Raw genomic sequence first — 27,372 nt, 5'->3', positions numbered from 1 at the left:
TGCTCCGGCACAGCCGCCCTGCCACCCCCGGCTCTGGCACAGGGCCCTGCCACCCCCTGCTCCGGCACAGAGCCCCAGGCGCTGCCCTGCCACCCCCAGCTCCAGCACAAGACTTTGCCACCCATGGCTCCAGGACAGGGCCCCAGGCCCAGCTCTCCTCGGGCCCCGCTTTACCGCCTCGGGCCAGAGGACGGTACTTGGGGTCTTTCCTGGATGTTATATCAGGTTACGGTTGTTTCATCACAAGGGTGCAGGCTCCTAAGGGCGCCTGAAGCAGCCCAGCCCTGCAAACATCCACCCTAGCTGCCCCCCCCCCCCCCCCCCCGTGCCGGAGCATGGCCACTCCCTCCCTCTCTCCAGTGCCTGAGGGAGAGCAGCCCCGGCCCCCTTCTCCCATGGCTTTGTAGGAGCAGCAGTCATGGGGGGACTGAGCACAGTGATACGTGAGCTACGTCCTGCGGCGGCATCCCAGACCTGCTCCATCAGTGCCCAGCCGGTGCCAGGCAGCCCGGCTGCAGGGCCCAGCTGTGTGCCAGCTCTTCCCTCCCATCCGGCTGCGAATGGGGAGGGGAATGAGCATTCGGAACAGCTCATCGAGGGCTGCGGGGGGGGGGGGGGGCATCTCTGGCATCTTTGAAATCCAGATGGGAAGTGTGCCTGGGGCGCCGGCCGAGCTCGGAAGGAGCAGTCAGGGCAGTGGCAGGGCGTGGCACAGGCGGGCTAGCCGGGGATGTGTGTGTGACTGCGCACTCGGCCCGTTCCTCCTCCTTCTGGAGAGCTCTGCCTCCTGCCGGAGCCAAGTCCCCTGCCTTTCCCAGGCGCTTTCTTTCCAGTTCTCCTGCTGCACGTTGCAGAGCTCAGAAATGCAAGGCAGGCCGGCAAGGGAGCAGCGGCTCGTTTCCCCAGAGGGAGGGTCCCACCGCACGTCGGCCGCCCGCAGAAACGCTCTTGGTGGATCTTTGCTCCACAGCCGGGAGGTGGCTCAGTGTGTGGGGGGGGATCCTCCAATCCACTGCAAGCCTGACTTTCGGTGCCACAGAAAGCCCTGTCGTCCGGCAGAGAATCCTAGAAGCCCAGGGCGGGCAGAGAGCTCAGGCGTCATGGAGTCAATCAGCCCAGCCAGGGCTCTGTCCAGCCGGGACTTACACACCTCCAGCGATGGAGATTCCACCCCCTCCCCAGGGAACCCAGCCCAGGGCCTCACCACCCTCCTTGGCAACGTTTCATTTGCTCTTCAAACCAGCGCACGAGCCAGCCTGGCAGGGATTCCGGGGCCGCTCGCTCAGCAGACTGGGGTTTCTCTCTCTTGGCTGGGATTCAAAGTCCTTGCAGACAACTTGAGACGTCATTTTGCATCTCGGGGGTCTGCCATCCCTGACACGTGCACTGCCTCTAGCGCTGCGCCTGCCCCAGGCCGACACATCCCAGGGGGTCCCCTGGCCTTCTCCCCCTGCTCTCCAGATCTCTGAGAGTGGCCCATCTTCTCCCTTCGTCTGCCAGTTTTACCTGTACATGCACGGCACTTGTCAACACTTATAATAAAACAAGACTAGATTGTCAACCTGTGGAACTCCTTGCCAGGGGATGCTGTGAAAGGCAACACTATAAAAGGGCTAAAAAAAGGAATGACAGAAGTTCGTGAAGGATGGGTGCATCGGTGGCTATTAGATAAGATGGGTGGGGCATGATCTCATTCTCTAGGTGTCCCTACGCCTCCGACTGCCAGAAGGAGGGAGCAGACAACAAAGGATGCATCACTCGGGGTGGTCTGTTGTGCTTTCTGATTTCCAGGCGCTGGCTCCTGTCAGCAGACAGGACACGGGCCTAGACGGACGGCTGGTCTGTCCCCGAGTAGCTACTCTTAGGTGACTAATAGAGAGTTAACTAACTACGAGCAAGACAGGGAGGGAAACAGCTGGTCACAGCACAAAACAAACTCATAAAATGCAAACCCGGGTCTGCACTTCTCAACAGGCCACTGCTTTCGAACCACGTTGCCCGTCTCTGCCGAGCGCACTCCTCGGCCGAGTCGGCTGATGTCACAAGCGCCCGGATCCCATTGCTCGTGGAAGGCAGGCTGCTCCGGAAGGGTTTTCCTCTGAGAGTGGCCTGAGTGCCTTTCCCTGCCGGCTGTTGCACTGAAACAGGCGCCTGTCTGTATCTGCAGCTAGGGCCTGAGGCGTGAAGCCTGATGAGTTATGGGCTTTACCTGTACACGTTACTCAGTGACTGTCCCATGGGGCGTGTTGGGTGTAGTGAGTTTGTCAGGCCTGAGAAAATAGCTGTGTGCAAAGGATGGAGGGAGGGCCAAGGAACCTCGGCGTTATTCCCCTCCCTTCCCCCGGCCATTGACCTGTAGGGCAAGCTGCTGACTCTCCTGCAGGCCTCAGTTCCCTCTTCTCTTTTCTGGACAGGGCAACTGTGACTGTGTTTTCTTTGCCTCTTGATGGTTGTGCACAATCTCCATCTCGTGGTGCCGCAGCTGGCCCCGCTGGTCCCGTGCAACCGCACCCCGCGGTGAGTGATTTAACACCCAGCACTTCTGTGGAACAGTCGCTGCCTGCGCGACATCCTCACCCTCGCCCTCTGCCCCCAGCGCTTCGTGCAGCGCTGCTCAGGGTTGCGTGCTTCGGAATGCAGTGGGGTCGCTTCCTCCGGCTGTATCGGAGCTGGCTCCAGTCCGCACTGGACTCAACCGTTCCTAGCTCCAGCACTTGGTTAAACCAGGGCTGGCTAGAACTTTTTGGGCAGGCCCACCGCTAAGACCCTCTACCAAGCTAAGGTCTAGGCCAGTTGCAAACAGATTCTGCCTTTAGGGGATCGGGATGAATTTACGTCTCCTGACCCGTGACCAAAATAAGACACGTTAGCTGCTCCAGTGTTGCACTTCGATGCCCATGAAACCTGCATCTCCGAGTCTTTCCATAGAATAGCCACATGATTTTTGTGCTCTTGCCAAGTGCTGCCAAGAATGGTGATAGCATCTGTACATGCGGGTGAGATCCTGTAGGCCACAAAACAGCTAGTTAATACGCCTCTGAAATGTGGCTTCTTGCACCGATCTGTCAGAATGGTCACCGTTCAAATTCATGAAGGCCCCAGTCGGGTCTGAAGGTCTAAAGGGATCTGCCAGGCTCTCCTGGGAAGGTCTAAAGAGCTCGGGGCTTTTGCACCGATACGTCTAGCACAGGGGTGTCCAAACTTTTTTCAAAGAGGGCCAGATTTGAAGAAGTGAACATGCGTGAGGGCCGTCCCTGCACTCTCAGCCCCAAGGCGGAGGGCCCGCAGGGTCAGAGGCGGGCGGAGAGCGCAGGGCATGCCGGCCTCACGGCGGCCCGGGGACAGGGCGAACCCGCAGCCGAGCAGGGGAGCGGAGCTGCGGACGTGCCCTACAGAGCAGGCTCTAGGACCGCGGAGGCCATGGGCGGCGGCGGCGCGGCCGGAAGCGGTGCGCTGGGCGCGCCAGTTCAAAAGAGCGCCGGGGAGCCAGGAGAGGGGGAGGAAGCGGGGGCCGTATTAAATCGGAACACAGGCCGCAATTGGCCCGCGGGCCGGACTTTGGACATGCCTGGTCTAGCAGGTCATCGGAGTCTGAGTCCTTGGCACAGGCAAGGAGCAGGTTCTGTGGCAGCAGTATGTTTTCTGTAGTCAACACAGAATCTTACAGATCCGTTCTTCCTGGGGCCATGACGCCTGGGGATGTGAGAGGTTAATCCCCGCCAACAGCAGATGTCTCACCCCTCCCTGGGGGTTAACCCTTCACCCCTTCTAGTGTTTGCCAGGGACGTTCCCGCCTGGCTCTCCACCGCCACGTCTATCTAAGGGGCTTTGAGCCACTTCTCCTTCATAAGAACATAGAACACAAGAACGGCCGGACTGGGTCAGACCAAAGGTCCATCTAGCCCAGTGTCCTGTCTGCCGACAGTGGCCAGCACCAGGTGCCCCAGAGAGGGTGGACCAAAGACAATGATCAAGCGATTTGTCTCCTACCATCCTTCTCCAGCCTCTGACAGACAGAGGCCAAGGACACCATTTTATCCCCTGGCTAATAGCCTTTTATGGACCTAACCTCCATGAAATTATCTAGCTTCTCTTTAAACTCTGTTATAGTCCTAGCCTTCACAGCCTCCTCTGGCAAGGAGTTCCACAGGTTGACTACACGCTGTGTGAAGAAGATCTTCCTTTTATTAGTTTTAAACCTGCTACCCATTAATTTCATTTGGTGTCCTCTAGTTCTTCTATTATGGGAACTAATAAATAACTTTTCTTTATCCGCCCTCTCCACACCACTCATGATTTTATAGACCTCTATCATATCCCCCCTCAGTCTCCTCTTTTCTAAACTGAAAAGTCCCAGTCACTTTAACCTCTCCTCATATGGGACCTGTTCCAAACCCCTAATCATTTTAGTTGCCCTTTTCTGAACCCTTTCCAAGGCCAAAATATCTTTTTTGAGGTGAAGAGACCACATCTGTACACAGTATTCAAGATGTGGGCGTACCATAGTTTTATACAGGGGCAGTAAGATATTCTGGGTCTTATTTTCTATCCCTTTCTTAATAATTCCTAGCATCCTATTTGCCTTTTTGACCGCCGCTGCACACTGTGTGGAAGTTTTCAGAGAACTGTCCATGATAACTCCAAGGTCTCTTTCCAGATTTGTCGTAGCCAGATTAGCCCCCATCATACTGTACGTATAGTTGGGGTTATTTTTCCCGATGTGCATTACTTTACACTTATCCACATTACATTTCATTTGCCACTTTGTTGCCCAATCCCTCAGTTCGGGCGATGGATCATTCCCAGCAGCCTCCCAGGAGTGGTGAGTTCCTAGCCCATGTGTGTGTGCAATCTGCGCGATGGGCTTGTGTGCTTTATAAGCCCCCTCGTTAACTGTCTGCACAGCCCCCAAGGGGCCTCCCCAAGAAACCTGCAGCTTGTGCTGGGAGGAAAATCGGTACCAAGCCTCCCACCTCAATGCTCTTTCCCAGGTATTCCTGCTGCACTGCTCTTCCCATGAAGCCTGGGTTCTGCTGTGCCACGTCCATCCTGGATTGGAAACCCTCTCCGAGCTTGGTGAGATATCCTGCGGTGGGCCCCCAGCTTCAGAACCCTTCCCCTCCGAGGAGTCTCTCACAACCCTAGAACTGGAAGGGACCTCGAGAGGTCGTCGAGTCCAGTCCCCTGCTCTCATGGCAGGACTCAGTACCAGCTAGACCACCCCTGGCAGGTGTCTGTCCAACCTGCTCTTACATATCTCTTGGGATGGAGATTCCACACACCCCCTTAGGCAATTTATTCCAGGGTTTAACCACCTGGACAGTTAGGAACTTTTTCCTAATGTCCAACCTAAACCTCCCTTGCTGCAGTTTAAGCCCATTGCTTCCTGTCCTATCCCCAGAGATCAAGGAGAACAATTTTTCTCCCTCCTCCTTGCAACACCCTTTTAGGTATTTGAAAACTGCCATCGTGTCCCCCCTCAGTCTTCACGTTTCCCAAGCAAGCCCAATTCTTTCAGTCTTCCCTCACAGCTCATGTTTTCGAGGCCTTGCATCATTTTTGTTGCTGTTTTCTGGGCCCTCTCCAATTTCTCCACATCTTTCCTGAAATGTGGTGCCCAGAACTGGAGAGAAGACTCCAATTGAGGCCTAATCAGCACAGAGTAGAGTGTGAGAACGACTCCTCGTGTCTTGCTCCCAACTCGTCCGTCAATGCAGCCATGAAGCTCTAGGGAGCCTCTGCCCTGTTTTCCATACAGGAAGTCCAACCCAGCAAACCTTACGGACTCCTGGGGAACTGCCCTGTAAGCAAACAGTACTTCAGGCAATTACTCATCCTCATCGCCAGCTGTTCCGTAGCGGAGCGTTCCATAGACTATTTTTCCAGGGGTGGTAAGAGACAGGCTTGTGGTTTTACCCCCCACTTCTTCCTCAGTTGACTAAATATTAGGGGCTCTAAATTCGCCTCTCTCTGATATGATCTCTTCGTAAAAACCCACTCTGCTGAATAAAGCGATTGGTGCATCTCCAACTGTCTCCACTTCCCCATTGGACGGGGCAATTGTCTCTAATTAACCATTGCTAATGTCTCCATTTTTGGATGGCCTGGAAAATGGCCCCTGATGTCCTTGGCCACCCCATAGAATGCAGGGTGATGGGTTCAAATCCCGCCCGCTCCCCACCAGTACCGGTCGCCTCCTGGATGGACCCGGCTCCGGCGCTAGGAAGGCAGGGTAAGGGACGTCCTCAGCTTAGGGAAGTGGGGTGGGTTAGGTTCTGGAGTGGCCTAGGGGCTAGGGCAACCGCCTGGGTGAGTGCAGGGTGGTGGGCTCAAATCCTACGCCCCCCCCCCCCGCCCCATCAGTACTGGTCGCCTCCTTGATGGACCCAGCTCCAGCGCTAGGAAGGCTGGATAAGGAGGGATAACGGGTGCCCTAAAGGTAGGGTGGTGGGCTGGGTTCTCATGTGGCCTAGGGTTTAAGATAGAGGCAGCAAGTGGGGGGAGAAGAGGGGAGCACTTCAAAGCAGCAGCGCTGCACAGAGCCTAGGATCAGCTGGTCCATGCGGTGCTGCCCGATATCAGGCTTCTCCCAGCATTTCAAAGCGGTGACGCTCAGGACTCCCCAGCTGATGCCGAGATCCATGCAGCACTGGGCTCCAAGCGACATTTCAAAGTGGCAGCGCCGCACGGGGTCAGTGGGGGTGTCGCTAGGCAGAGGCTCCCTATCGACTAATTGAATAGTCAATGCAAAAATGCATCAACTAGTCGATTAGTCAATTAGCCGATACGTAAGGCTCCATTCCAGCCTGTACTAAGAATGTTGTGGAGACAGCTGGGTTTCTTCCGCTCGTGACGTAAGTTGCATGCCCTGCAATTCCCTGCAATTCTCCTTTGGCTCAGCAAGAATGTGAAGTCAAAGATTCTTTTTAAAGCTTTTCAAAAATTCTTTATCGACACAGAACAGGTCAGACCACACAACACGCACTAGGGTCCCCTCAGGCATCTCCTTGTTAGTTTTTCATAGACTCCTCGACAAGTCGGGTTGGAAGGCCTGGACCATCCCTGGCAGGTGTCTGTCTGACCTCTTCTTTGCCACCTCCAAGGATGAAGATTTCACAATCTCTTGAAGCAATTTATTCCTGGCCTTCCCCATCCTGACAGTTGGGAAGTTTTTGCTAATGTCCAACCTGAACCTCCCTGGCTGCAATTTCAACCCATTCATTTTTGTTCTGTTGTCAGTGCTCAAGGTGAACAATTGATCACCCCCATCTTTATAACAAACTTTTACATCCTTGCAGCCTATTGTCATGTCCCCGCCTCCCTCAGTTTTCTCTTCGCCAGACTAAACAAACCCAGGTTTTTTCAATTTTTCCTCATAGGTAAAGCTCTGGGACACAGGAACCATTTGCGTTGCTCTCCTCTGCACTTTCTCCAATTTGTCCACATCTTTCCCAAAGTGTGGCACTCGGAACTGGACACAGCCCTAAGGCCTTTTCAGTGCTATAGAGTGCAAGAATTATTTTGTGAGTCTGGCTTACTATACTGCTGCTGATGTCTCCGCTGGAGGATTGCGTTCAATTCTGGGCACTTTTTTAGCAGCCGTATAACATTGTGGACTCGCATTTAGATTGATCATTACCCCAGATCCTCTTTTATAGTGCTGCTTCCCACGCGAAGGAACTGACCTGAAGAAGAGCTCTTGGCGGCTTGAAACCCTGTCTCTCTAGGGCTCCTTGCTAGGCAGTCACTTCCGGTTCCGTGTTTGTGCAGTTGAGTATCCCTTCCTCAGGGCAGGGCAGTGTGTGTGTCCTTCCTCAATTTCATCCTGTTCCTTTCAGACTGTCTCCAGTGTAGGCTTGTTTTGAATTCTAACCCTGCCCTCCAAAATGCTTGTGACCTCTCCCAGCTTGGTGTCATCCACAACTTCACAAGTCTTCGCTCCATGCTGTTATCCAAATCGCTATTCTGAAGATACCGAATAGAATCAGATGCCCGTAGGACCCCATTCGTTATGTCCTTCTTGACCGTGAGCCATAGATACCTGCTCTAGGAGTAGCTTTTCAAACCAGCTGTGCACCCACTATAGAGTAGTTCATGCAGACTGTGTTTCATTAGTTATTTATGAGGTCATGGGAGACAGTATCAAAAGACTTAGTAAAGTCAAGATATAGCACATCTACCACTTCCCCCACTCCATAAGGTTTGCTGTTCTGCCAAGGAAGGATATTAGACTGTTCTTGACAAATCCACATTGGCTGTTACTTGTCACCTTATTTTTTCCTAGGGGTTTGCAAACTGATTGCTTGATTATTTACTCCATTATCTTTCTGGGTACCCAAGTTAAGTTGACTTGTTTATAATTTCCTGGGTTGTCCTTAGTCCCCTTTTTATAGCTAGGTACTATATTTGCCCTTTCCCAGTCCTCAGGGGTCTCTCGCCCTCCATTTGTTCTCAAAGATAATGGCTAATGGTGCGGCGCTCTCTTCAGCCAGTTCTGTAAGTATTCTAGGATGTGTGTAATCCGGCCCTGCTGACTTGGCTAAGGAGTTCTTAGCTTGTTCCTTTCCTGTAGCCTCGGATCCTAGCCCGTTTACCAGACGTTCGCTATGTTAGTCGCCCAGGCAGTGCTAACGTTTTGGCGAAAACTGAAACAAACAAGGCATTTCATGTTTTCAGAACCGTCCTATCCACTGGGCAGTTTGAGGCAGCTGCCCCAGGCCTCAGCCTCTGGGGGACCCGGCAGAGGTCAGGGGTCTCCCGGGGGCTGGTATCAGCAGGGCCAGGCCCATCCCTGCACTCTTCAGTGGCAGTGAGAGGCACAGGAAGCAGTGACCGAGCCCCAGCCTGCTTTGCTGCCCTGAGCGATGTGACTGGGAGCTGGGCTCTGCTCCCCACAGCCGCGGGGAGAGCAGAGGAACTGGCCCCCCCAGGACTCCCCCGGGCATCTGTGGCTGGGTTCTCCATCTGGACACAGGCGCCGTTGGAGGAGTTGGGAGCCACGCTGCTCTTCTCCTGTTTCCTTCTACCGCCTGTCTGCTTTGCTAGATCTCCTGTTGATCACTCCTGGACCAGCCCTGCCCCCTCCTTAACACACGGGGAAGGGTGAGCACAAGGCTGATCCAGGGTAATCAAAGGACAGGGGGCTAGCGCCTTGCCAGGGCCCACCCAGCTAGCGGCTAGATGGCTAAATGCCCTGCGAGACGTGTGCTGAGTTTGTCCAGCCTGAGGTGAGAGGTTCCCAAGGAACAGGCGACCCATTGTCAAGGAGCCTCTGTGTCACACCCTCCCGTTCACTGCGGTACAGGATCATCTAGTCTCCTGGGCCTCGTGTTGGCTGCTGAGTTTAGGACAGGGGCGTGAGGTGGTCTGTGAGGTACAGGCGGTCAGAGCAATTATCCCCTGCTCCCTTTTGGCCTTAAACACTGTGGCTCTCGGAGAATATTTGTGAGTATTCTAGGAACACCATCAGCTTCTTTTAGGAAGGGGAAATGGAGACACAGAGATTACTGCCAAAATTAATGGCCACTATCGATATTCTGGTTAAATTACTAGCCCCATGCTCCAGGTGGTTGGTTGCACATTGCCTTAGGACCATCCTTTCTCCTCCCTTTCCCATTCACGACACAGAAATTCCATCACGTACAAATATTTGGTAGGCAAATTGTGCTTTGCAGAAGTGGGTACCCGCGACGTTGTACAGAAACTCTAGACACGTACGAAATTTGATCCAGTCTTTCCGAGTGTGGCTGAGCATTAAGTTTGTTATCGGGAAGATTCCGCTTGTAGTCCTGGTTCTGCCTGCTGTGACCTCGTGGAGTCCCTACAGTGTATCGACGTTGCAGTTAACACCCAGCTGAGGGGCTGTTCAACTGCAGCGTTAGACATTCAGGCTGGAGTCCGGGCTTCAGGACCCTGCCGGGTGGGAGGGTCCCAGGACTCAGGCAATGTCTACAGGGCAGTTTAACAGTCCCGCAGAGCAGGCCAGCTGGCCCAGGCCAGACACAGGTATCGAACTGCAGCATAGATGCACCTCGCAGGCCTCCAGCCACCCATTTTTCCAGTTGATTTGATTGTTTTGTATCATGTAGAGAGGATGCAAATCTGGTGTGAGCGGAAACTCAGCTGCACAACCTTAACGCCACAAAATCTCCATGATTTGGAGCTGAAACGGCCTCCGGCGAGTTCCACGGCAGGGTTTGCCCCGGGCGTTCCCATCAAGGGGTGCCCAAGATAAAGCACCCCAAAGGCAGTTGCTGTGAAAGACTTTAAGTCAGCAATTACTTCTAGGTAGGGAAAAACAGGAGGCAGGAAGTGGGGTTCTACTTTGGGAGACTTGTATCAGTGGAACGCTCCGCCGGCCCAGGTCCAGCAGTTGAAATGGTACGGGGTGAGCCGGCCATCGCTCTGGAAGCGTGGAACAGGCCAGCGCGGGTCTGACCACAGCCCTGTGTGCCGGCGAGCACTGCCGAGCAAAAGCCCTTCAGCCCAGAGCACTGGGCCCCGCTTTCTCACCCACATGCGCCGACACTGTCATTTCCAGAAATGATCCTCGCCAGAGGATGTGGTGAAGGCCAGGACTTTAGCAGGGTTCAAAGAAGGGCTAGATAGAGTCACGGAGGTTAGGGCCATCAATGGCTATTAGCCAGGAGGGGTAGGGATGGTGACCCCGGCCTCTGTTTCTCTGGAGGCGGGTGACAGGGGAGGGATCACGGGAGGATTCCCTATTGTGATCCCTCCCTCTGGGGCACCTGGCATTGGCCACTGTGGGCAGACCGGATGCTGGGCTGGATGGACCGTTGGTCTGACCCAGCCTGGCTGCTCTTATGTTCCTATGTTCCCTGGAGATGCTCAACCCCTGTCCCACCCCAGGCCCTGCCCCCACTCCACCCCTTCTCTGAAAGTCCCAGTTTTGCTCTACCCACTCCCAAGCCCCCTCCCCCCCACCCATCCTCTCCCCCAGCACCTCCGGCCCACTGCTGAGCAGCTGACTGCAGCAGGCGGGCAGCACTGGGAGGGAAGGAAGGTAGAGCAGACCAGGGGGTCGCGGGGGGGGGGGGGGGGAGGAGAAGAAGGGGAGAGGAGCTAAGTCCAAAGCTGAGTGAGAAGCGTTACAAAGAGATCTTACTGGACTGACAAAACGGCCAATGAAATTCAGTGCTAAGTAACCCACATGGGAAAGCAGAAGCCCAGCCTGACATGCAAATGAGCGGTTCCCATTCAGGAGAGAGATCTTGGCGCCCTCCTGGCTAGTTCTCTGAAAACCTCCGCCCCACGTGCAATAGAAGTGTGAGACGCCACGCCAGTGTCAGGAACCATTCGGAAAAAGAACAGGCAGAATGTCCTACTGCCACGGCATCAGCCCGTGAAACCCCCCCCCTTGAACATGCATTGCAGGTCTGGTTACCCCATCGCCAAGAAGATGTATTAGACCTGGAACATGTGCAGAGTAGGCTCACCCCAATGGATAGGGGTGGGGAGCCGTTTCCTTATGAGCAGTGACTGAAAAGACTGGAACTGTCCAGCTTAGAAAAGAGATGCTGTCTGAGGGGAGACTTGGAAAATCAGGCATGGCGTGGAAAAAGCAAAGAGGGAAGTGGTCATCCCTGCATGTAACATGCGAACCAGGGGCACCCAGTGTACTTAACAGGCGGCGGGTTTGAAACCAGTCCTCCACATACTGCACAATCAACGTGTGGAGCTTGTTGCCAGCGGATGTTGGGAAGGTCAAACATAGAACTGGGTTCAAAAAAGAATCAGGGGCGTCCATGCAGGATTGCTGTGCTGATAAACTGTATAGGCAGTTGCTTGGCTGCACTTTGGTCCATTTTGTACTCGAGAGACCAAGGGACCAGTGTCAGTCAGGGTTATGAATATGGCACAGGGAAAAGGATCTGTCTAGCACCCGTCTCTGAGGGTACTGTCTGGTACCCATCTGTCTAGTACCCGTCTCTGGGGCATAATGGATGTTACATTCACCTTATACAGAAAGTTTGCTTTCCAAATTTACCCTTCTAAATTCATCATTGTATGTGAGATGTATGTGTATGTACCAATAAACCCACCCCCATATAAAGGTTACTCCTACATATTTAATTTTAAATTAGATCCAACCTATGACCTTTGTATCTTGTTTTTCCGGTACCACAGTGTACCTCTTATCTTTGTTCCAAAACCACTGTGCATTCCAGGGCAGGACACACACTTACCTTGATTCTGGGCATTTGCATTCTAGGTCCTTAGGGCGTGAAGACACTTCCTGGGCCTATTCCAATATAAATAGATTTGTAAGGGTAACTACCTTTCTGTTGTTATAAGCCAGGAAACTACTGTACGTCTGATGCTGACAATTTTCTTGCCGACTGAAGCCAAAGCTTCCCTCAGCACCTGTTAGGTGTTACGGGATCCTTAGCAAATGTGAACAGGATTATAGAAAAGGGATAGAGAATAAGACAGAAAATATTTTATTGTCTCTATATAAAACCATGGTCTGCCCACATCTTGAATACTGCATCAGATGTGATCGCCTCATCTCAAAAAAGATCTCTTGGCATTGGAAAAGGTACAGAAAAGGACAACAAAAATTATAAGGGGTTTGGAATGGGTCCGATATGAAGATTGATTAAAAAGTCTGGGACTTTTCAGCTTAGAAAAGAGGAGACGAAGGGGGGGATAGAGGTCTATAAAATCATGACTGGTGTGGAAAAAGTAATTAAGGAAAAGTTATGTACTTATTCCCACAATATAAGAACTAGGAGTCACCAAATGAAATTAATAGGCAGCAGGTTGAAAACAAACAAAAGGAAGTTTTTCTTCACTCAGCACACAGTCGACCTGTGGAACTCCTTGCCAGAGGATGCAGTGAAAGCTAGAATGTTAACAGGGTTCAAAAAAGAGCGAGATAGATTCATGGAGGTTAGGTCCATCAATGGCTATTAGCCAGGATGGGTAGGAATGTTGTCTCTAGCCTCTGTTTCTCTGGAGATGGGAGACAGGGAAGGGATCACGTGAGGATTACCTGTTGTGTTCCCTCCCTCTGGGGCATCTGGTATTGGCCACTGTGGGCAGACAGGACACTGGCTAGATGGACATTTGGTCTGACACAGTCTGGCTGTTTTTATGTAAAGGTACAGGCTAATCTGTGCTCTACAACTGTTATACTGACATTTAATGTGTACTTAATGTTTAACTTATAGGTAAGCTAGCTGGCATTTCAAAAGGGCTTGGACAGTCGTATTCTTTTATGACTAATAAGACTACCCCGATTTGTCATAGTTCGTGCCGACAAGTTTTGGAGGAACTATTAAACGTCATGCTTCTTGCTTTACCAATCTCTAAGTACAGGCGGGATTAGGAGGTTCTCTGAGGTGGGCAGGAAAACCCTCTTCCCTCTGCCTAGGGCAAGATTCCCTACACTTTGCTCTGGAATGTCAGGTATTGCCACTTTTAGAAACAGGGCAGATGGATCCTGCAGGGCCATCATTGCCCATACGCAGAATGTGCAGCTGCATGGGGCACCCGAAAATTTGGGGCACCGCTGGGCCTTAATGTCCATCCACCTGTCTCTTCCTACCCCCGTTGTGTAGCTCCGAGAGGATTGAGTGAACTTCCAAGTGACAAAGCCGGCCGGAGCGATTAGCGAACATGGAACCTGGGAAAGAGCCGTTTGAGCGGGAATGGAGCTATCGAACAGGCATTTGCCAACCCCAGGTAGATCCCGTCCGTTTCTGAATGCCTTGTGTTACTCCACAGGGCTTAGTTACCGTTTGCTCTGGAAATATTCCATGGGTGGGTTGCTGAAGATTATAAAATCACACCTCTAAACACCCATCCTCTCCCTGCCATCGGGCAGAGGGGCACCAGTTTAACGGCACAGCGCAGGACCCTGTACAGCCGAAGGATGAAGCGCTGGTGCAGTCTGGCATCACGGTGCCGTCTGGTTTCCCCTGCCTGCCCCTTTCCCCTCGGGCTGTGTTCAGGGCAGGGAATTCTGAACTTTCTATGGCAGCTGCTCCATGTCCCCATGCTGTGCCGTGCTCGGCAGGCCCGTGCCTGCCCCGCTGCTTGCGGAGGGCTGCCCGCCTGACAGTGGATTTGGAGGCACCAGACGGATGGAAGGGCGCGCAGCTGGAGCAGCAGCAGAACCGAACCTGGAAGCCTTTGGTTTTGTTTCTTTTCCAAGGGCTCCGGACAGAGCGAGGGAATAACGTGCCCATCTCTTGCCCCTGCTCCCGGCTGCTCTGTGTCAGGGCTATATCCCGCCTGCCGCTCCTTGCGCCCCCGAGGGCTCTGTCTGTGACAGGACATTTCTGACCTGCTTTCCAGCAGGCTGGAGAACGGGAGTGAAACCCGGTGCCGCCGTCGGTGTGGGAGCCCTGCCGAGCACCCCAGCAGGCCAGCAGCAAACTCAGCTGCAGATATGGCTTCATGCGACCGGGAGAAGGAAGTGCGGAGAAAGGGGCCACTTCCACTTGTCGTTTCCTCTCTTCTCCCAGACCAGCGAGTCTTCGGCTCTGGGATCCCTTGCTCACCCAGCCGGAGTGCTGCTCTGGCTCCGCTGCCTTGAGGGCAGGGACAAGGCCTGAGGCTCTCCCGGTTAGCCCCAGAGGAAGAAGCTCTCTGGTAACCGTGCTCTTGCTCTCACGCTCCTCAGCCTCCTCCCTCTCTGAGTTGCCTTTGTCTCTGCCAAGGGCCCCATCACGCCGGCTCCGTCCCCGTGGACGGGGGTGGGTCTAGCTCTCTCTGGGCTGCTGCGCTCCCTCTGTGGGGCCACGGCGCTTTCCCCATTCTGTGGCCGAACCGCCGTCGTGGCCTGGCCTGGCATTTCCTCCCGGGCTCGCCCCAATCTAGGGAGGAGACACCGTGGGGCGAGGAGACAAACCGCTGCAGCATTTCAGTTCCCTTCTGCACAGCTGGGCAGGGCCAGGGTGCGGAGATCCCACAGGGATGGGTTGGAGGGTTGGGTGGCAGAGCCCCAGGGAGCGGTACTTGAGAATCTCATGCCCTTTGTCCGCTCTGGGCCAGGCTTTCTGGTCTGACTACAACTCCCATGAGGCTCTGTGGCCTTTCAGGAGGAGATTGAGGCCCCGCAAACATGTGTTGCACTGCAACAGGGCAGCAGAAATGTCAAGGGAAATGTAGTCCAGTCCAGGAGCCCAGCCCAGATGGGAAAAGGCGGTAGCCAAACTCCAATTCCCATGTGTCACCATGGCGATGCAGGTGGACACACTTCTTCGTGATGTTGCCTGGAAATAAAACGGTTCCGTTCAGCTCAGCAAACGTCAAAATTTTGGTCCGAGTCATCCTGCTGTGAAACGTAACGTTTTGTTGAGATTTTCCATGGCTTTTGGTTTTCCGCCAAAGGATCTTGAGTTTTCAACAAGCTCCATGTACCAACGAGCTGTACTGGTCCCTGGTGTGTGTCCTGGTATGGCCAGTAAAGTATCATTTTGGGAGCTGATTCTGCCCTTTCTTGAGGACATCCTTGGCACCTGTTAATTTCAGTTCCCGCAGTAGTTAACCACGTGATAAAAGCGCAAGCAGCAGAGGCGGAGCTGTGAGTACTTTCCTACAGTTCCCTAGGGTAGACTTGGTCACGGAGTAGCTCCTGTTCTAGTTTGGAGAGAGAAATTTCATTCTCTTCACTGGCTGGCTGGCAATGTTCCACGTATGTTAATTTCAGAAACATTTCACTATCCTGCGTGTGGCTAGGGTTGCCAACTCTGTAATATTTAAAAACCGGACAAGCCCGCAGGAGTGCCAGAACCTCCCCCACCCTGCCTCTTCCTCCTGCCCCATCTCTTCCCCCTGAAGATCTGCCTCTGTCCCCCCTCTTCCTCCAAGGCCCTGATCCGGTTCCCTCCTCTTTTCCCCTCTCCCCACCCGGATCAGGAAGGACTTCTGCCGAGTCAGGGCTAGAAGCTCCAGCCGCCTGATGAGGTAGGAGACAACCTTGGCTGAGCAGCAGTGATGATCCGGCCCCTCCTCCACCCACAGTAACCAAACTTTGGGTGTTTGACAGGACAGTGTCAGTTCCCTTTTTATACTAGACTTTCCGGTCCACCTGACCACCCTGCCTGTTGAAGGAGCCAATGTCCAAATTTACTTACATGCGAATATCCGGGGGGGGGGGGGTGTTCGTCTGTTTCAGCAAAAACAATAAGGAGTCGTGTGCCACCTTAAAAACTAACACATTGATTCGGGCATCAGCTTTCCTGGGCTGCAGCTCACCTGGTCAGGCGGAAGCCTCATGGTGTCAGCGATTTACACATAGCAACCAGGATGGGAGTGTCACATTACTCTATGGAACATCAGTTTAAATGAGGCCATTTTCAGCAGCTGAGAAGAGGGTGAGAATTCCTCCAGGGGGAAGTGAGCGGGCCATTCCCAGTCCCTGTTCAGACCCATTCTGATGGTGTCAAGGTGGCATAGGAATTTCAGCTCATCAGATTCACGCTGTATGGAGTCTGCTTTTGAAGATTTTTGGACCATAGTTCATTTGCTAGGTGGCTTTGTTGGACAGCTAGAGGGTAATACAAAAATGCAAAGGAGTAAGAATATTTCCAAGGATCGGTTTTAAGGTCAAATTTGCCAGAGTCTAGAGCCAGATTTACAAAAGTGTTTCAATACCTAAAGAGCCAGGTAGCTGCTTAGGGGATTTTCTAAAGCAACCCTAACTGCCATTGACTTTCCCTGGCCTGTTGGTTTGCTTAGTCAGTCATCTGTTATGCCTTGTTGTGAAATTGTAGCCACTGGGAGGCAGGGACAGATGGTTGCTATCTATTTGTATAGTGTCTTGTTTGGTGAGCCGGCTGAGGCTCTAGGGCTCTACACCAATATTAATAATGGCAAGTTTATTCATAGCAAATCTCCGGAATGCATTGTCAGAGCAGTTCACTAGGGATGCCAACGACAGACGCTGCAGTTTGGCCCAGAGTAGGACTAAATGTTGTTATTCAAACTTCCCAGTGACAGACGGTCTAATGTCACTTTTAGCCCAGAGTTGCTCTGCTAGGAGATTCCTGTTTAAGCTCAGAGCTAGTCTTTGCATTCTTGTGGGTGCCGATTTCTTTGCAGAGCATGCGTGAAAGCGGACACTGATGGTGCGGTAGCTGGGTTTGCTTGCTAGGCTCATTACCTGTCAGTGAGCTCGTTGTAACGCGGGGTACAATTTGATTGAAATGTTGAATTTGACATTAAAACCAATTAAGTTGTGAAGCATAAGAACGGAATTTGTGCCGAGTTTAACTCGCTGCAGCAATGCTGGGTGAGTCATACGGGGGACCTGAATCATTCTGTGTTAGTTTTACTCATTCATTTGTTTAGAGCTGTCGGTTCTAGAATCATTAGGGGAATTATTGTCACTCGTGGTTATTACGGTAGTGCCGACGGGCAGCCTCATCATGGCAGACCCCACGTGGGGCTTTGTACCCTTGCAGATCAAGTCTCCCCCAGCTTGGTCTCCGTGCTGTAGGAGTTTTTGTGCCCTGCGCAGCCTCTCTGTGGGCGGAGCTAGTCCTGGGGGGGAAGCAACCCTTCTGCAGAAGGGGGGCTGTGCTCAGGGCCGTGGGGGACAGGAGCAGGGCGGGGAGGCAGCAGGGTTCAGGCCCACTCCACATTCACGGGCAGCAGGAAGTGGGGTGACCCGGCTCCAGCACACTCCACTACCCCAGCTGTGTTGCTCAGGGGAGGAGACCCGGGGAAGGGGTGGAACCGTGTCCCCCACTCGCCGAAGGCAGGAAGCGGAGTGACGCTGAGTCCCCTGGGCCACGTTGCTCAGGGAAGGGGTGTAGTGTGGGAGGGCCTGGGGGGGAGTGGGAGGGTGTCCTGAGCCCTGCGCCCCCCTAGACATAGCCTTGCTCGTGGGGGGCAGCCAAGGCACAGGGCTGGCCACCGGAGCCTCTGCCGCCCCATGTGTAGCATGAAACTGCCTCGGGCACCACAGAATTTGGGGGAAATTGGTGCCCCAAATGTTGCGGTGCCCTACACGGCTGTGTGCTTTGCATATTGGTAGGGACGGCCCTGCTTGCCCCTCCCTCACGGGGAGCCACCCAAAGCCACCGCTAGGAGATGGGGAGGAAACGAGTGAAAACGGAACTGAAAAGTGCCTGGGCCCACACAGGGAAGCCTCCATTTCCGGCATGTCTAGGAGCCTGTGCACCCCCCCCCCCCCCCGCCCAGGTCATTCAGCTTAATGACTTGTACTTCCTGGTTTGGCCTGTGGCGTTTCCATGGTTACTCACGGGCAGCTCACCCATCTGGTTCTGCTACTTCCCGCAAAGTCAGGAAGGTGACAGGAGCCAACACCTGCCACGGACGCGCTGTCGGGAATCCATCTTCCGAGAGACTGTAACATACTCGGGAGAGTTTTGTCATGAGACTCGTGGTCACTATTGTTTCCTTAAACCCCAGCTCCGGCAGTGAAGTGGGGTGTGCAATGAGTGCAGTGGAGAAAACACACACACACACACGCGCACACACACACGCGCGCACACACACACACACACACACACACACACACACACGCTCAGTGAAGAGAACCCTGCCACTCCTATTGGTGCAAACCCCGCTGCTCCTATTGGTGCGTAATCTCGTGATTTTAGGTAGGCCTGATTTTTGAGCATTTGGGGTTCAAATACAGGTGTCCCCGACAGGTCTGTGTGTCACGGCTCCTCAGCGCCTCTTGGTGCACAGTTTGCTGGCTCTCAGCTGTAGTGACGGAAGGGCACCCGGGGAAGAACCAGGGACTCTCAGCTATTTGAAAGGCAGAGCTCTCGACACAGAAGGAAAAGGGGGTAATGCATTTGCTCCCCTTGCTTGCTTAAGCCATATTTAAAATGTGCGATGTCTAGGCCTGAAGAAAGTAACTGGAGCGAGGCCAGCAGCAGCTACCTTGGGGGTGGGGGAGAAGAGGGCAGAATTCCTTAGTGCTTGCTGTCCCTACGTGCCGTTTTGTTGTCTTTTAATTTGTTCTGTGGTGAATGACTCATGATTCACTCTCACGGTAGTGAAGCCAAAGCCCTGGTGAATAGATCGGTTCGCCAGGGGTGGCGGAGATGTTTCCTGCGACCGCAAACGTAACGGAAAGAGGGCAACAAGCAAACCTATTTGCTTTGCTTCGGGAGTCCCGCCGGCTGAGGGGGAGAGGGCTGTGTGGGCCGTGTCCTGTGGATACAGACTTTCTCTCTCACTGTTCCTTGCCCCTGGGGTCTGCGCCTACAAGGCCATCACGAGCGGCACGACGTGGCCCCTTTTGTGGCAGCCTCGGCTCCGGCCGGGAAAGGGGAAGGCTGTGGAGAATGAAATGCCCTCTCCCCAGGGGGCTGCTCTGTCCAGGTGCGCGGCATGGGAAGGGGGAAGAACGCCTGTGGCGTGGTGGGTCGGACGAGGGGGGGAGCCCCTTGCCACCTGCTTTTTGGGCCCAGGTTCTCTGGGCAGACCTACCCCGTCTCCTCCCTCTCTCCCTCTGAGGCCTGTCTCCCTTCTAGGTTCTGCGTCTCACTCCGCTGCTTCCTGTGGGGCTGGAGCCGGGCCTCCCCCGGCCCTGCCGCCGCCCAAACTGCCTGCCCACAGTGGGTCAGATGGGCTGGGGCCTGGGAGCACGTGGTCCTACAGCCTGCCCGGGGAGCAGCCACGGCCACATGCCAAAGGCAAAGTTAAGGCCCCAACTCCCCAGGGGTTGATTTGTGCGAGGGGCTACAGGGAGGGGAATTGATAACACGTCCCGGCAAAGCCCTTGTCTCCTGTGGGCGTCATGAGGCCCGTGGCCCTGGCAGCTCAGCTGTTTCTCAGCAGAGGCAGCTACCCTTTGCCTGCCTACGCTCCCGCCATACGGCAGGGTCTTCCTCACTCCCAGGGGGGAGGAAATGGGTATTTGTGTCGCGCGGCTGCCGCAGTCGCACCCCAGAGGTGGGTTGCGTGTCTGTGGCGAGTGGAGTCGTCCTGACAGCCTGGGATCCGACTGGGTGAAATGCCATGAACTGTACAAGTGACGCCAGTCCGAGCCACCCCCGGATGGCTACTTATGATGCCCTGGCTTCATTTGTCATTCCTGTCCATTCCTAAAGCAGTGGCAGGTTGCTGGCTCTGTCTCTCCCACCGTCAGGCGAGGAGTTTCCTAGTTGCTTTTTGCTCAGACATAAGAATATAAGAACGGCCGTACGGAGTCAGACCAAAGGTCCATCTAGCCCAGTGGCCTGTCTATCGACAGTGGCCAGCACCAGGTGCCCCAGAGGGGGTGGACCGAAGACAATGATCAAGCGATTTGTCTCCTGCCATCCCTCTCCAGCCTCTGGCAAACAGAGGCCAGGGACACCAATTCTATCACCTGGCTAATAGCCTTTTATGGACCTAACCTCCATGAATTTATCCAGCTTCTCTTTAAACTCTATTATAGTCCTAGCCTTCACAGCCTCCTCTGGCAAGGAGTTCCACAGGTTGACAACACGCTGTGTGAAGAAGAACTTTCTTTTATTAGTTTTAAACCTGCTACCCATTAATTTCATTTGGTGTCCTCTAGATCTTCTATTATGGGAACTAATAAATAACTTTTCTTTATCCGCCCTCTCCACACCACTCATGATTTTATAGACCTCTATCATATCCCCCCTCAGTCTCCTCTTTTCTAAACTGAAAAGTCCCAGTCACTTTAACCTCTCCTCATATGGGACCCGTTCTAAACCCCTAATCATTTTAGTTGCCCTTTTCTGAACCCTTTCCAAGGCCAAAATATCTCTTTTGAGGTGAGGAGACCACATCTGTACACAGTATTCAAGATGTGGGCGTACCATAGTTTTATACAGGGGCAGTAAGATATTCTGGGTCTTATTTTCTATCCATTTCTTAATAATTCCTAGCATCCTATTTGCCTTTTTGACCGCCACTGCACTCTGTGTGGAAGTTTTCAGAGAACTGTCCACGATAACTCCAAGATCCCTTTCCTGATTTGTCGTAGCCAAATTAGCCCCCATCATACTGTACGTATAGTTGGGGTTATTTTTCCCGATGTGCATTACTTTACACTTATCCACATTAAATTTCATTTGCCATTTTGCTGCCCAATCACACAGTTTGGTGAGATCTTCTTGGAGTCCCTCACAGTCTGCTTCTGTCTTGATTATCCTAAACAGTTTGGTGTCATCTGCAAACTTTACCACCTCACTGCTTACCCCTTTCTCCAGATCATTTATGAATAAGTTAAACAGGATTGGATTTGCTGGCTACCATCTACTGGCACCTTATCTATCAACTAACTACCACGTACAGTTCCAGTGTTTATAAGCGCGCGCGCGTGTGTGCGTGTGTACGTACATGTGTGTGTGTACGTACATGTGTGTGTGTGCGTGTGTACGTACATGTGTGTGTGTGTACGTACGTGTGTGTGTGTGTGTGTGTGTACACGTACACCTTTCAAGGTGTGGAGTATTTTTGCTTGTGTATGTCCTTCATTTTCTCTCTCTGTGTGGTTTTATTTAGCAGATACAATTTGTGCCTTCTTTTGCACTTGAATTTGTCCTATTTTAACTTCCTGCTGTTGGTTCTTGTTGCTAGAGAACAGAGCCTGGTGTTTTCTGCACTTGAAGATATTTATGCACCGTGATCACATCACCTCTTGCTTTTCCATCCATTTTCACGCTGTCTTTGTGTTTTTTAGGGAAGACACTCTGAATGGTTTGTGAGAAGAAAGCAAGATGGATGGAAGTCAGCCCCGCAGCGAGACTCCCATGGCTTCCCGGAAGATCAACCTGATTTCTTCTCCCATGCGGGCAGTCATCCGCCTGCGACGAAAAGTCCTGAAGAAAAGCCGCTTGCACCTGGACCTTGCCAGAGAACAATCTCCAGAGCTGGTCCAAAGCAGGCTTCTTCAGAGGCAGATTTCCTTGTCCCTCTTTAATCAAGCCAGCTTTGATAATTCTCAGTACTTCACCTTTGACACCTCTGTGGACCAGTCAGCGCTGAATAAATACAAACGGAAGAAGAAGCGCCGGAAGTCCAGGGTAGTGTTGTATCCAGACAGCTCCAAAAAGTACCTTCCGGCAGAGCAAAAGAGTAAAGCAAAGCGCTGTCTTCTCCTGCTCATTGGCATCATCTGCTTCCAAATACTAAATGCTATTGAGAATCTGGACGACAACCTTCAAAAGTACGACCTGGACGGGCTGGAGAAAACCATGCACCGGGAAGTATTTGGGCAGAAGGTGGCTGTGGAAAGAATTATGGAGTTGTTGAAAGACTATCTAGCCACCCACATACACAACAAGCCCTTAGTGATCTCCTTCAATGGCCCAACGGGGGTTGGAAAGAGCCACATGGGACGGCTGCTGGCTAAGCACTTCCGCTCAGTCATGGACAATGACTTTGTGCTGCAGTACTTTGTGATGCACCACTGCCCGAATAAGGAGGCTGCTCCTGCTTGCCGGTCGGATCTGTCGGAGAAGATTTCCAACATGGTAACCAGAGCAGAAATCGAAGAGAAAATCCCACTGTTTATTCTGGACGAGGTGGAGCTCATGTCTCCAGTCCTGTTGGAGACACTCAGCGGATTCTTCCAGCCCAACCAGACCAACGAGTTCCTCAATGCCGTGTACATTCTAATAAGCAACGTAGGGGGCAGCGAAATCACCACCTTTCTCCTCCAGAACGTTTCCACCGACCTGCTGCACCCGCAGAGCAAACTCCAAGAGCTGCTGCACATTCTCCAGCCTGTGCTGAGCCGCTTCCACCCTCTGTGGAAGTCTGCAGACGTCATCCCCTTCGGCCCGCTGGAGAGGAGTCACGTCACAAAGTGCTTCTTGGAGGAGATGCTGCGGGAAGGGCTGTACCCCGATCAGGGCCATGTTGAGAATCTGTCCAGTCAGCTCAGCTATTACACGGCGGGAGGCAGGGAGTACGCCGTCACTGGCTGCAAGCAGGTCGGGGCCAAAGTCAATCTACTGTAGCGGCGAAGGCAGTGAAGAGGCACTTAGCGGCCAATGGAGAGAGCCCGGCTGCACGCTGGCATGACTGGCAGCAGATTCGGGTCCACGACGCATTTCCTAAGAGGATGGAGATGAAGCTGTCCCCATGACCAGGAGGTAGAACAGGAGCTGCCACCTCCTCTAATATGAGCTCTGTTCCCCTAGTGATGTATTGGACTTTAGTCCGCGAACTCCCATGGTCTGGCAAATAGTTCCCTAGCGACTAAGGCCTTGATCTCGTGGAGGGTATGTCTACACAGCAATGTAAGCCCAGGTCTCCTCCTTGTGTCCACACTGCAGATGTGCTAGCCTCGGGCACGGATCCAGGGTCCTAGGACCCTACAGGACTGGGGGAGAGTCCACGCCGTATTGCTTTCCTGTGCGCATGCGGCCCCAGCTAGACTTGGGTCCCAGATGTTCTCCAGCTGTATCCCAGAGTTCCCGGAGGCAGAGGAGCAGCGCTGCAGGCAGCCAGCACAGCAGCTAGACGAGACATTAGTGCATGGCCCAGCGCGCTCCCCTAATGGCTCCGGCTCGCTGCTGTGCAGAGCTTGCCTGGAGCAGGGAGCTAAACTGACAGGCGGGAGCTGGCCCCTGGGAGTGCTGACTCAGAAGCTCTGCCCCTCATCCCTGTGCAGGGGGGTACTTGGTGGTCCTCTGCACTCCATCCCTGGCTCTTAGCTGCCCCCCCTCCCCCCCGCCCTCCCTGCAGCTGGGTACATGCGCTGCTAGAGCAATGAGTAGGAGCCAGTCCCCAAAACTGCCCTGCAGCCTCCCAGGGATCCCTGATCCCTGCTGCTGAGTGTGGCAGGAGCAGGAATAAGAAATTCCTGGGTGGCGCTGGAGCAAGCTCTTGCGATGCACGTCACCATGCAAAGTTGGGAAGCTGCCTTGGAGCGTCAGGCTCAGGGAAGACAGCCCCCAGCCCAACCTGCCCTTCTGCCTGAGGCTGTCCCCCTCCTGGCCCTCTTCTCCTACTGAAGCCCAGAAGGGTCCTCCCCAGCTCCCATGCCCCCAGCCGCCTCCCCAGAACTGGGTGGTCTCAGCCATCACACGTCCCACAGGCCAGCCACCCTAGTCCTGTCCCTCCATCCTTCCCAGAATAGGAGCTGGGGTCCAGGAGGAAGCAGCAACTTGGAGGGGGCCTGGTGTGTGGCCACACGGGACGGGGAGTTTTATTCTCTCCAATTGGCAATACTGTCTGTTGTCGAACTTTTCTGTGTCCTCGTGGAGCTCCCAGTCAGCTTGTTGCCTTACTACTTCCCACGCGATATGCAGAGGGAGCGCTGATAAAAGCAGCATGTAATTAAGCAGAGGTTTGGTGACTTTTTTTAGCGGAGTAGGCCCAGTCCTGTTTGCATTGATTTCATTAGAATAATGTGAATAATTATTTTATTACTGAACATTCTGAAAAAAAATGTCTAGAAAATTTGGTTTGGCCTTTTTGGAGTGTTGAAAAAATGTCTAAAAATAAAATTGAAGACATTTTCAAAAAGTCATTTTGAATCGACCTTCCCTCCCCCAAATGTTTCCTTTTAAAAATGCCCAAACGGGTTTTGTAACATTTTTTCTTCTGAAATGTCTTAGGGAGGGGGAAGCTTTTCAGGGAAACAGTTTAGTGAACACGACACAAATTCATGGAATGTTTCAGAATCTGCATTTGTCAAGATCTCCAGGTACTCAGTTCGCTCCACAGCTGACTGTGAATGCCTTTGGGTTCACGGGGAGGCCGTCGCCTCTGCCCTTCTAAGGGTCTGTCTACACTACCACCTTAGTTCGAACTAGGGTGGGAATGTAGGCAACCGGAGTTGCAAATGAAGCCCGAGATTTGAATTTCCCGGGCTTCATTTGCATGTTGCTGGGCGCCGCCATTTTTAAATGTCCGCTAGTTCGGACTCCGTGGAACAAGGAGTACAGGTAGTTCGGAGTAGGAAGCCTAGTCCGAACTATCTAGTTCGTGCCGCGTGTAGCCGCGGGGCACGGAGTCCGAACTAGTGGACATTTAAAAATGTCCCGGGAAATTCAAATCCTGGGCTTCATTTGCAACTCCGGTTGACTACATTCCCACCCTAGTTCGAACTAGGGGGTAGTGTAGACAGACCTGAGACTGGCTTTCACTCACTCGTAATCAAAAATCATTGCCCTTGGGTTTGTGTTTTTAGGGCTCCTTCTCCGGCAGCTGTTGTGAAAATCGAGAAGGCCAGATTTTGGTGATGCCAGCCCCGTGCAGGGGTGAAAGCAGGGCTCTGGGAGGCGGGGGGAGGGGAAGGGCTTGAGTGAGCTGCTACGCCAGCCTTAGGTCACCTTACCTAGTATGTGCTTCCCTGGTAGCCTGAGCCCTGCCTGCCCCCCATGCGGGGAGTGGGGCATAGGTGAGTGTTTCCGGCCAGTTCTGCGGAGGTGTGGGAGGGCTCAGACTAGCCCTGCACTGGGTCCTGTTTCCCCTTTGGAATATAGGGCCACCCTATTGAGGACTGACTCGTAAAGCCCTCCTGTTGGCACATGGCATGACTGCAGGACCCTGGGCTCCTTGGCCCCAGCTGGATTTGGAACGGACGGGCCTGGTTAACTCCTGTGATGTCAGGGCAGAATCTGACGCACCTTGTTTACCAGAGGAAGTGTTGCCTGGTGGGGAGAGGGGGGCGTGTGGTTAGGGGTTAGGACCCAGCATTTCAAGATCTGGATTCTTTTTCCAGTTGCAAGTCACCGCACCATGTGGCTCCCTCTGCTGGCTCTCCACTTTCCACTGCGTCAGTTTCAACACGACTCGTTCTCTCCTTCAAGTCCCTTTATGAGCCTTCCCCTGCCTACTTCTCTCCATCTCTCTCTCACCGCATTCCCCAGCCCACCGCCGCTTTTCACCAGCGAGGCCGGCTGTAGTCGCACACACAGCTCCAGACGCTCTTCCCGGAGCCCCCCTGCACACGGAATGCGCCCCGACCTCGTCCATAAGCAGCTCTGAGTGCCGGCGAGGGGGAGGGGCAGTGCAGAGTCGCTGCTATTTCGGTACCTCGTTATTTATAACAGAATATAAACATGCTGCCGCGTGATGCAGACCCACCCAGCTGAGTGCGCCGCGCTAGCCCATTGGCCTCGGCAGTTTGGTATCAGTCTCTGTTCGTAATGGGGGTGCAAAAGGACCAGCCAAGAATGTGGCCCTCTTGTGCCAGGCACTGCACGCAGAGCAGCAGATGGGCCCAGCTGGCAGCACGGAGGCTACGGCTACTCTGCTGCCTTTTTGCAGAACAGAATATGCAAATTGTGCTCGCATTTGCATATCTTCTTCCGATTGTTTTGCGGAAGAGGTTTTGCCGCTGAAAAGCCCCGTGTAGGCAGGGCCGTTTGCCGGAAAACCCCCCTCGCAAGATCCCTTATTCCTCAAAATCCAGCTTTACAGGATCTTGTGAAAGAGGGTTTTTCCGACAAATGGCCCCGTCTACACCGGGCTTTTTATCGGCAGAACCTCTTCCACAAAAAGAATCGGAAGAAGATATGCAAATGCGAGCGCGATTTGCATAGTCTCGTCTGCAAAAAAGCGGCAGAGTAGCCGTAGCCTGACAGTCTAGAGCAGCGTTTCCCAAACTATGGGCCATGGCCCGGTACCGGTCCGCGGGAAAAAAATACCTGGCTTCAGCGCGGCTGCCAGGGTGAGCTGGGCTCCCGGAGTGCCTGTGCGGCACCGGGTCCCCCAAGCCCTGGGCCGCGCTGGGCAGAGGATGCAGCCGGCTGTTCCAGGCTCCCGCCAGAGGTGTAGTGAGGGGGAAAGCAGGGGGGGCACTTGCCCCCGGGCACCACACTAGGGGAGCACCAGGCTGGGCTGCGGGGGTGGGGAGGGGGAGGTGCGGGGTGCTGGGCTCACCTGGGCTGCAGGAGGAGGGAGGTGCCAGGAACCGGCACTGGACTCAAGGGGAGGGGCAGGGAATCAGCACTGGGCTCAGCAGTTCTGTGGGGCTTGGAGGGGGGTGCAGTTAACCAGCGGGGGTGGGCAGCTCAGGTGGGCTGCAGGGGAGGGAGGTGCAAAGAAGCCTAGTGGGGATGGGGGGAGCCAGGAGCCCTGAAATGCCCTCCCCTGGTCCAAAACATCCCTCATCTGGGACCAGTCAGGTCTAGAGGGTGCCAGACCAGGGAGGTCCAACTCCTACCCAAGTCCCCTCCTGGCACCCTCCCTCCTAGCCCGACACCCCACCCCCAATCTGCTCCCACCTCCCAGAGTGCCCATGTAGCACTGGGTCCCCCGAGCCCTGGCCCAGGCTGGGCGGAGGATGCAGCCGGGTGAAACACTGAACATTTATTTATTTTTCATTCTTTTTTTATGTGTTTTATATTTTTGGGCTGTAAAAAACAGTCCTGAAAAAACATGGATTCCAACTAAAGTCAAAAGTTTGGGAACCCCTGGTCTAGCCAGCTTTCTGTCCGTCTTACC

At 53.7% G+C, this 27,372-nt stretch overlaps 1 protein-coding gene and 1 long non-coding RNA gene across 6 annotated transcripts in view; one reads left to right on the top strand and one right to left on the bottom strand.

Annotated features, from left to right (window-relative positions):
* TOR4A (torsin family 4 member A) overlaps nt 1-24,259 on the top strand; it is a 39,334-nt gene extending 15,075 nt beyond the window's left edge. For 2 of the 5 annotated variants that reach the window (XM_075905533.1, XM_075905532.1), the window contains one exon: nt 21,650-24,259. In XM_075905533.1, the coding sequence (XP_075761648.1) occupies nt 21,687-22,931 (1,245 nt within the window). In that variant the 5' untranslated portion in view covers nt 21,650-21,686 and the 3' untranslated portion in view covers nt 22,932-24,259. Of the gene's footprint in view, nt 1-2,414; nt 2,518-13,583; nt 13,708-21,649 lie in introns of all 5 variants that reach the window. The other 3 variants (XM_075905534.1, XM_075905535.1, XM_075905536.1) reach the window with 3 other exon arrangements.
* LOC142819327 (uncharacterized) lies at nt 14,342-18,463 on the bottom strand. Its single transcript, XR_012897183.1, has 3 exons — nt 18,251-18,463; nt 16,228-16,519; nt 14,342-15,609 (listed from the first exon to the last, which is right to left on the bottom strand). It is a non-coding gene; the product is annotated as an uncharacterized LOC142819327 (long non-coding RNA).
* Nucleotides 24,260-27,372: the final 3,113 nt, after the last annotated feature.

Source organism: Pelodiscus sinensis, chromosome 22 (assembly GCF_049634645.1).
Source record: "Pelodiscus sinensis isolate JC-2024 chromosome 22, ASM4963464v1, whole genome shotgun sequence".
In the NCBI taxonomy this organism is placed as follows: domain Eukaryota; kingdom Metazoa; phylum Chordata; order Testudines; family Trionychidae; genus Pelodiscus; species Pelodiscus sinensis.
The sequence above is the reverse complement of the archived record's forward strand: the minus strand, read 5'-3'. Positions and strand labels throughout refer to the sequence as shown.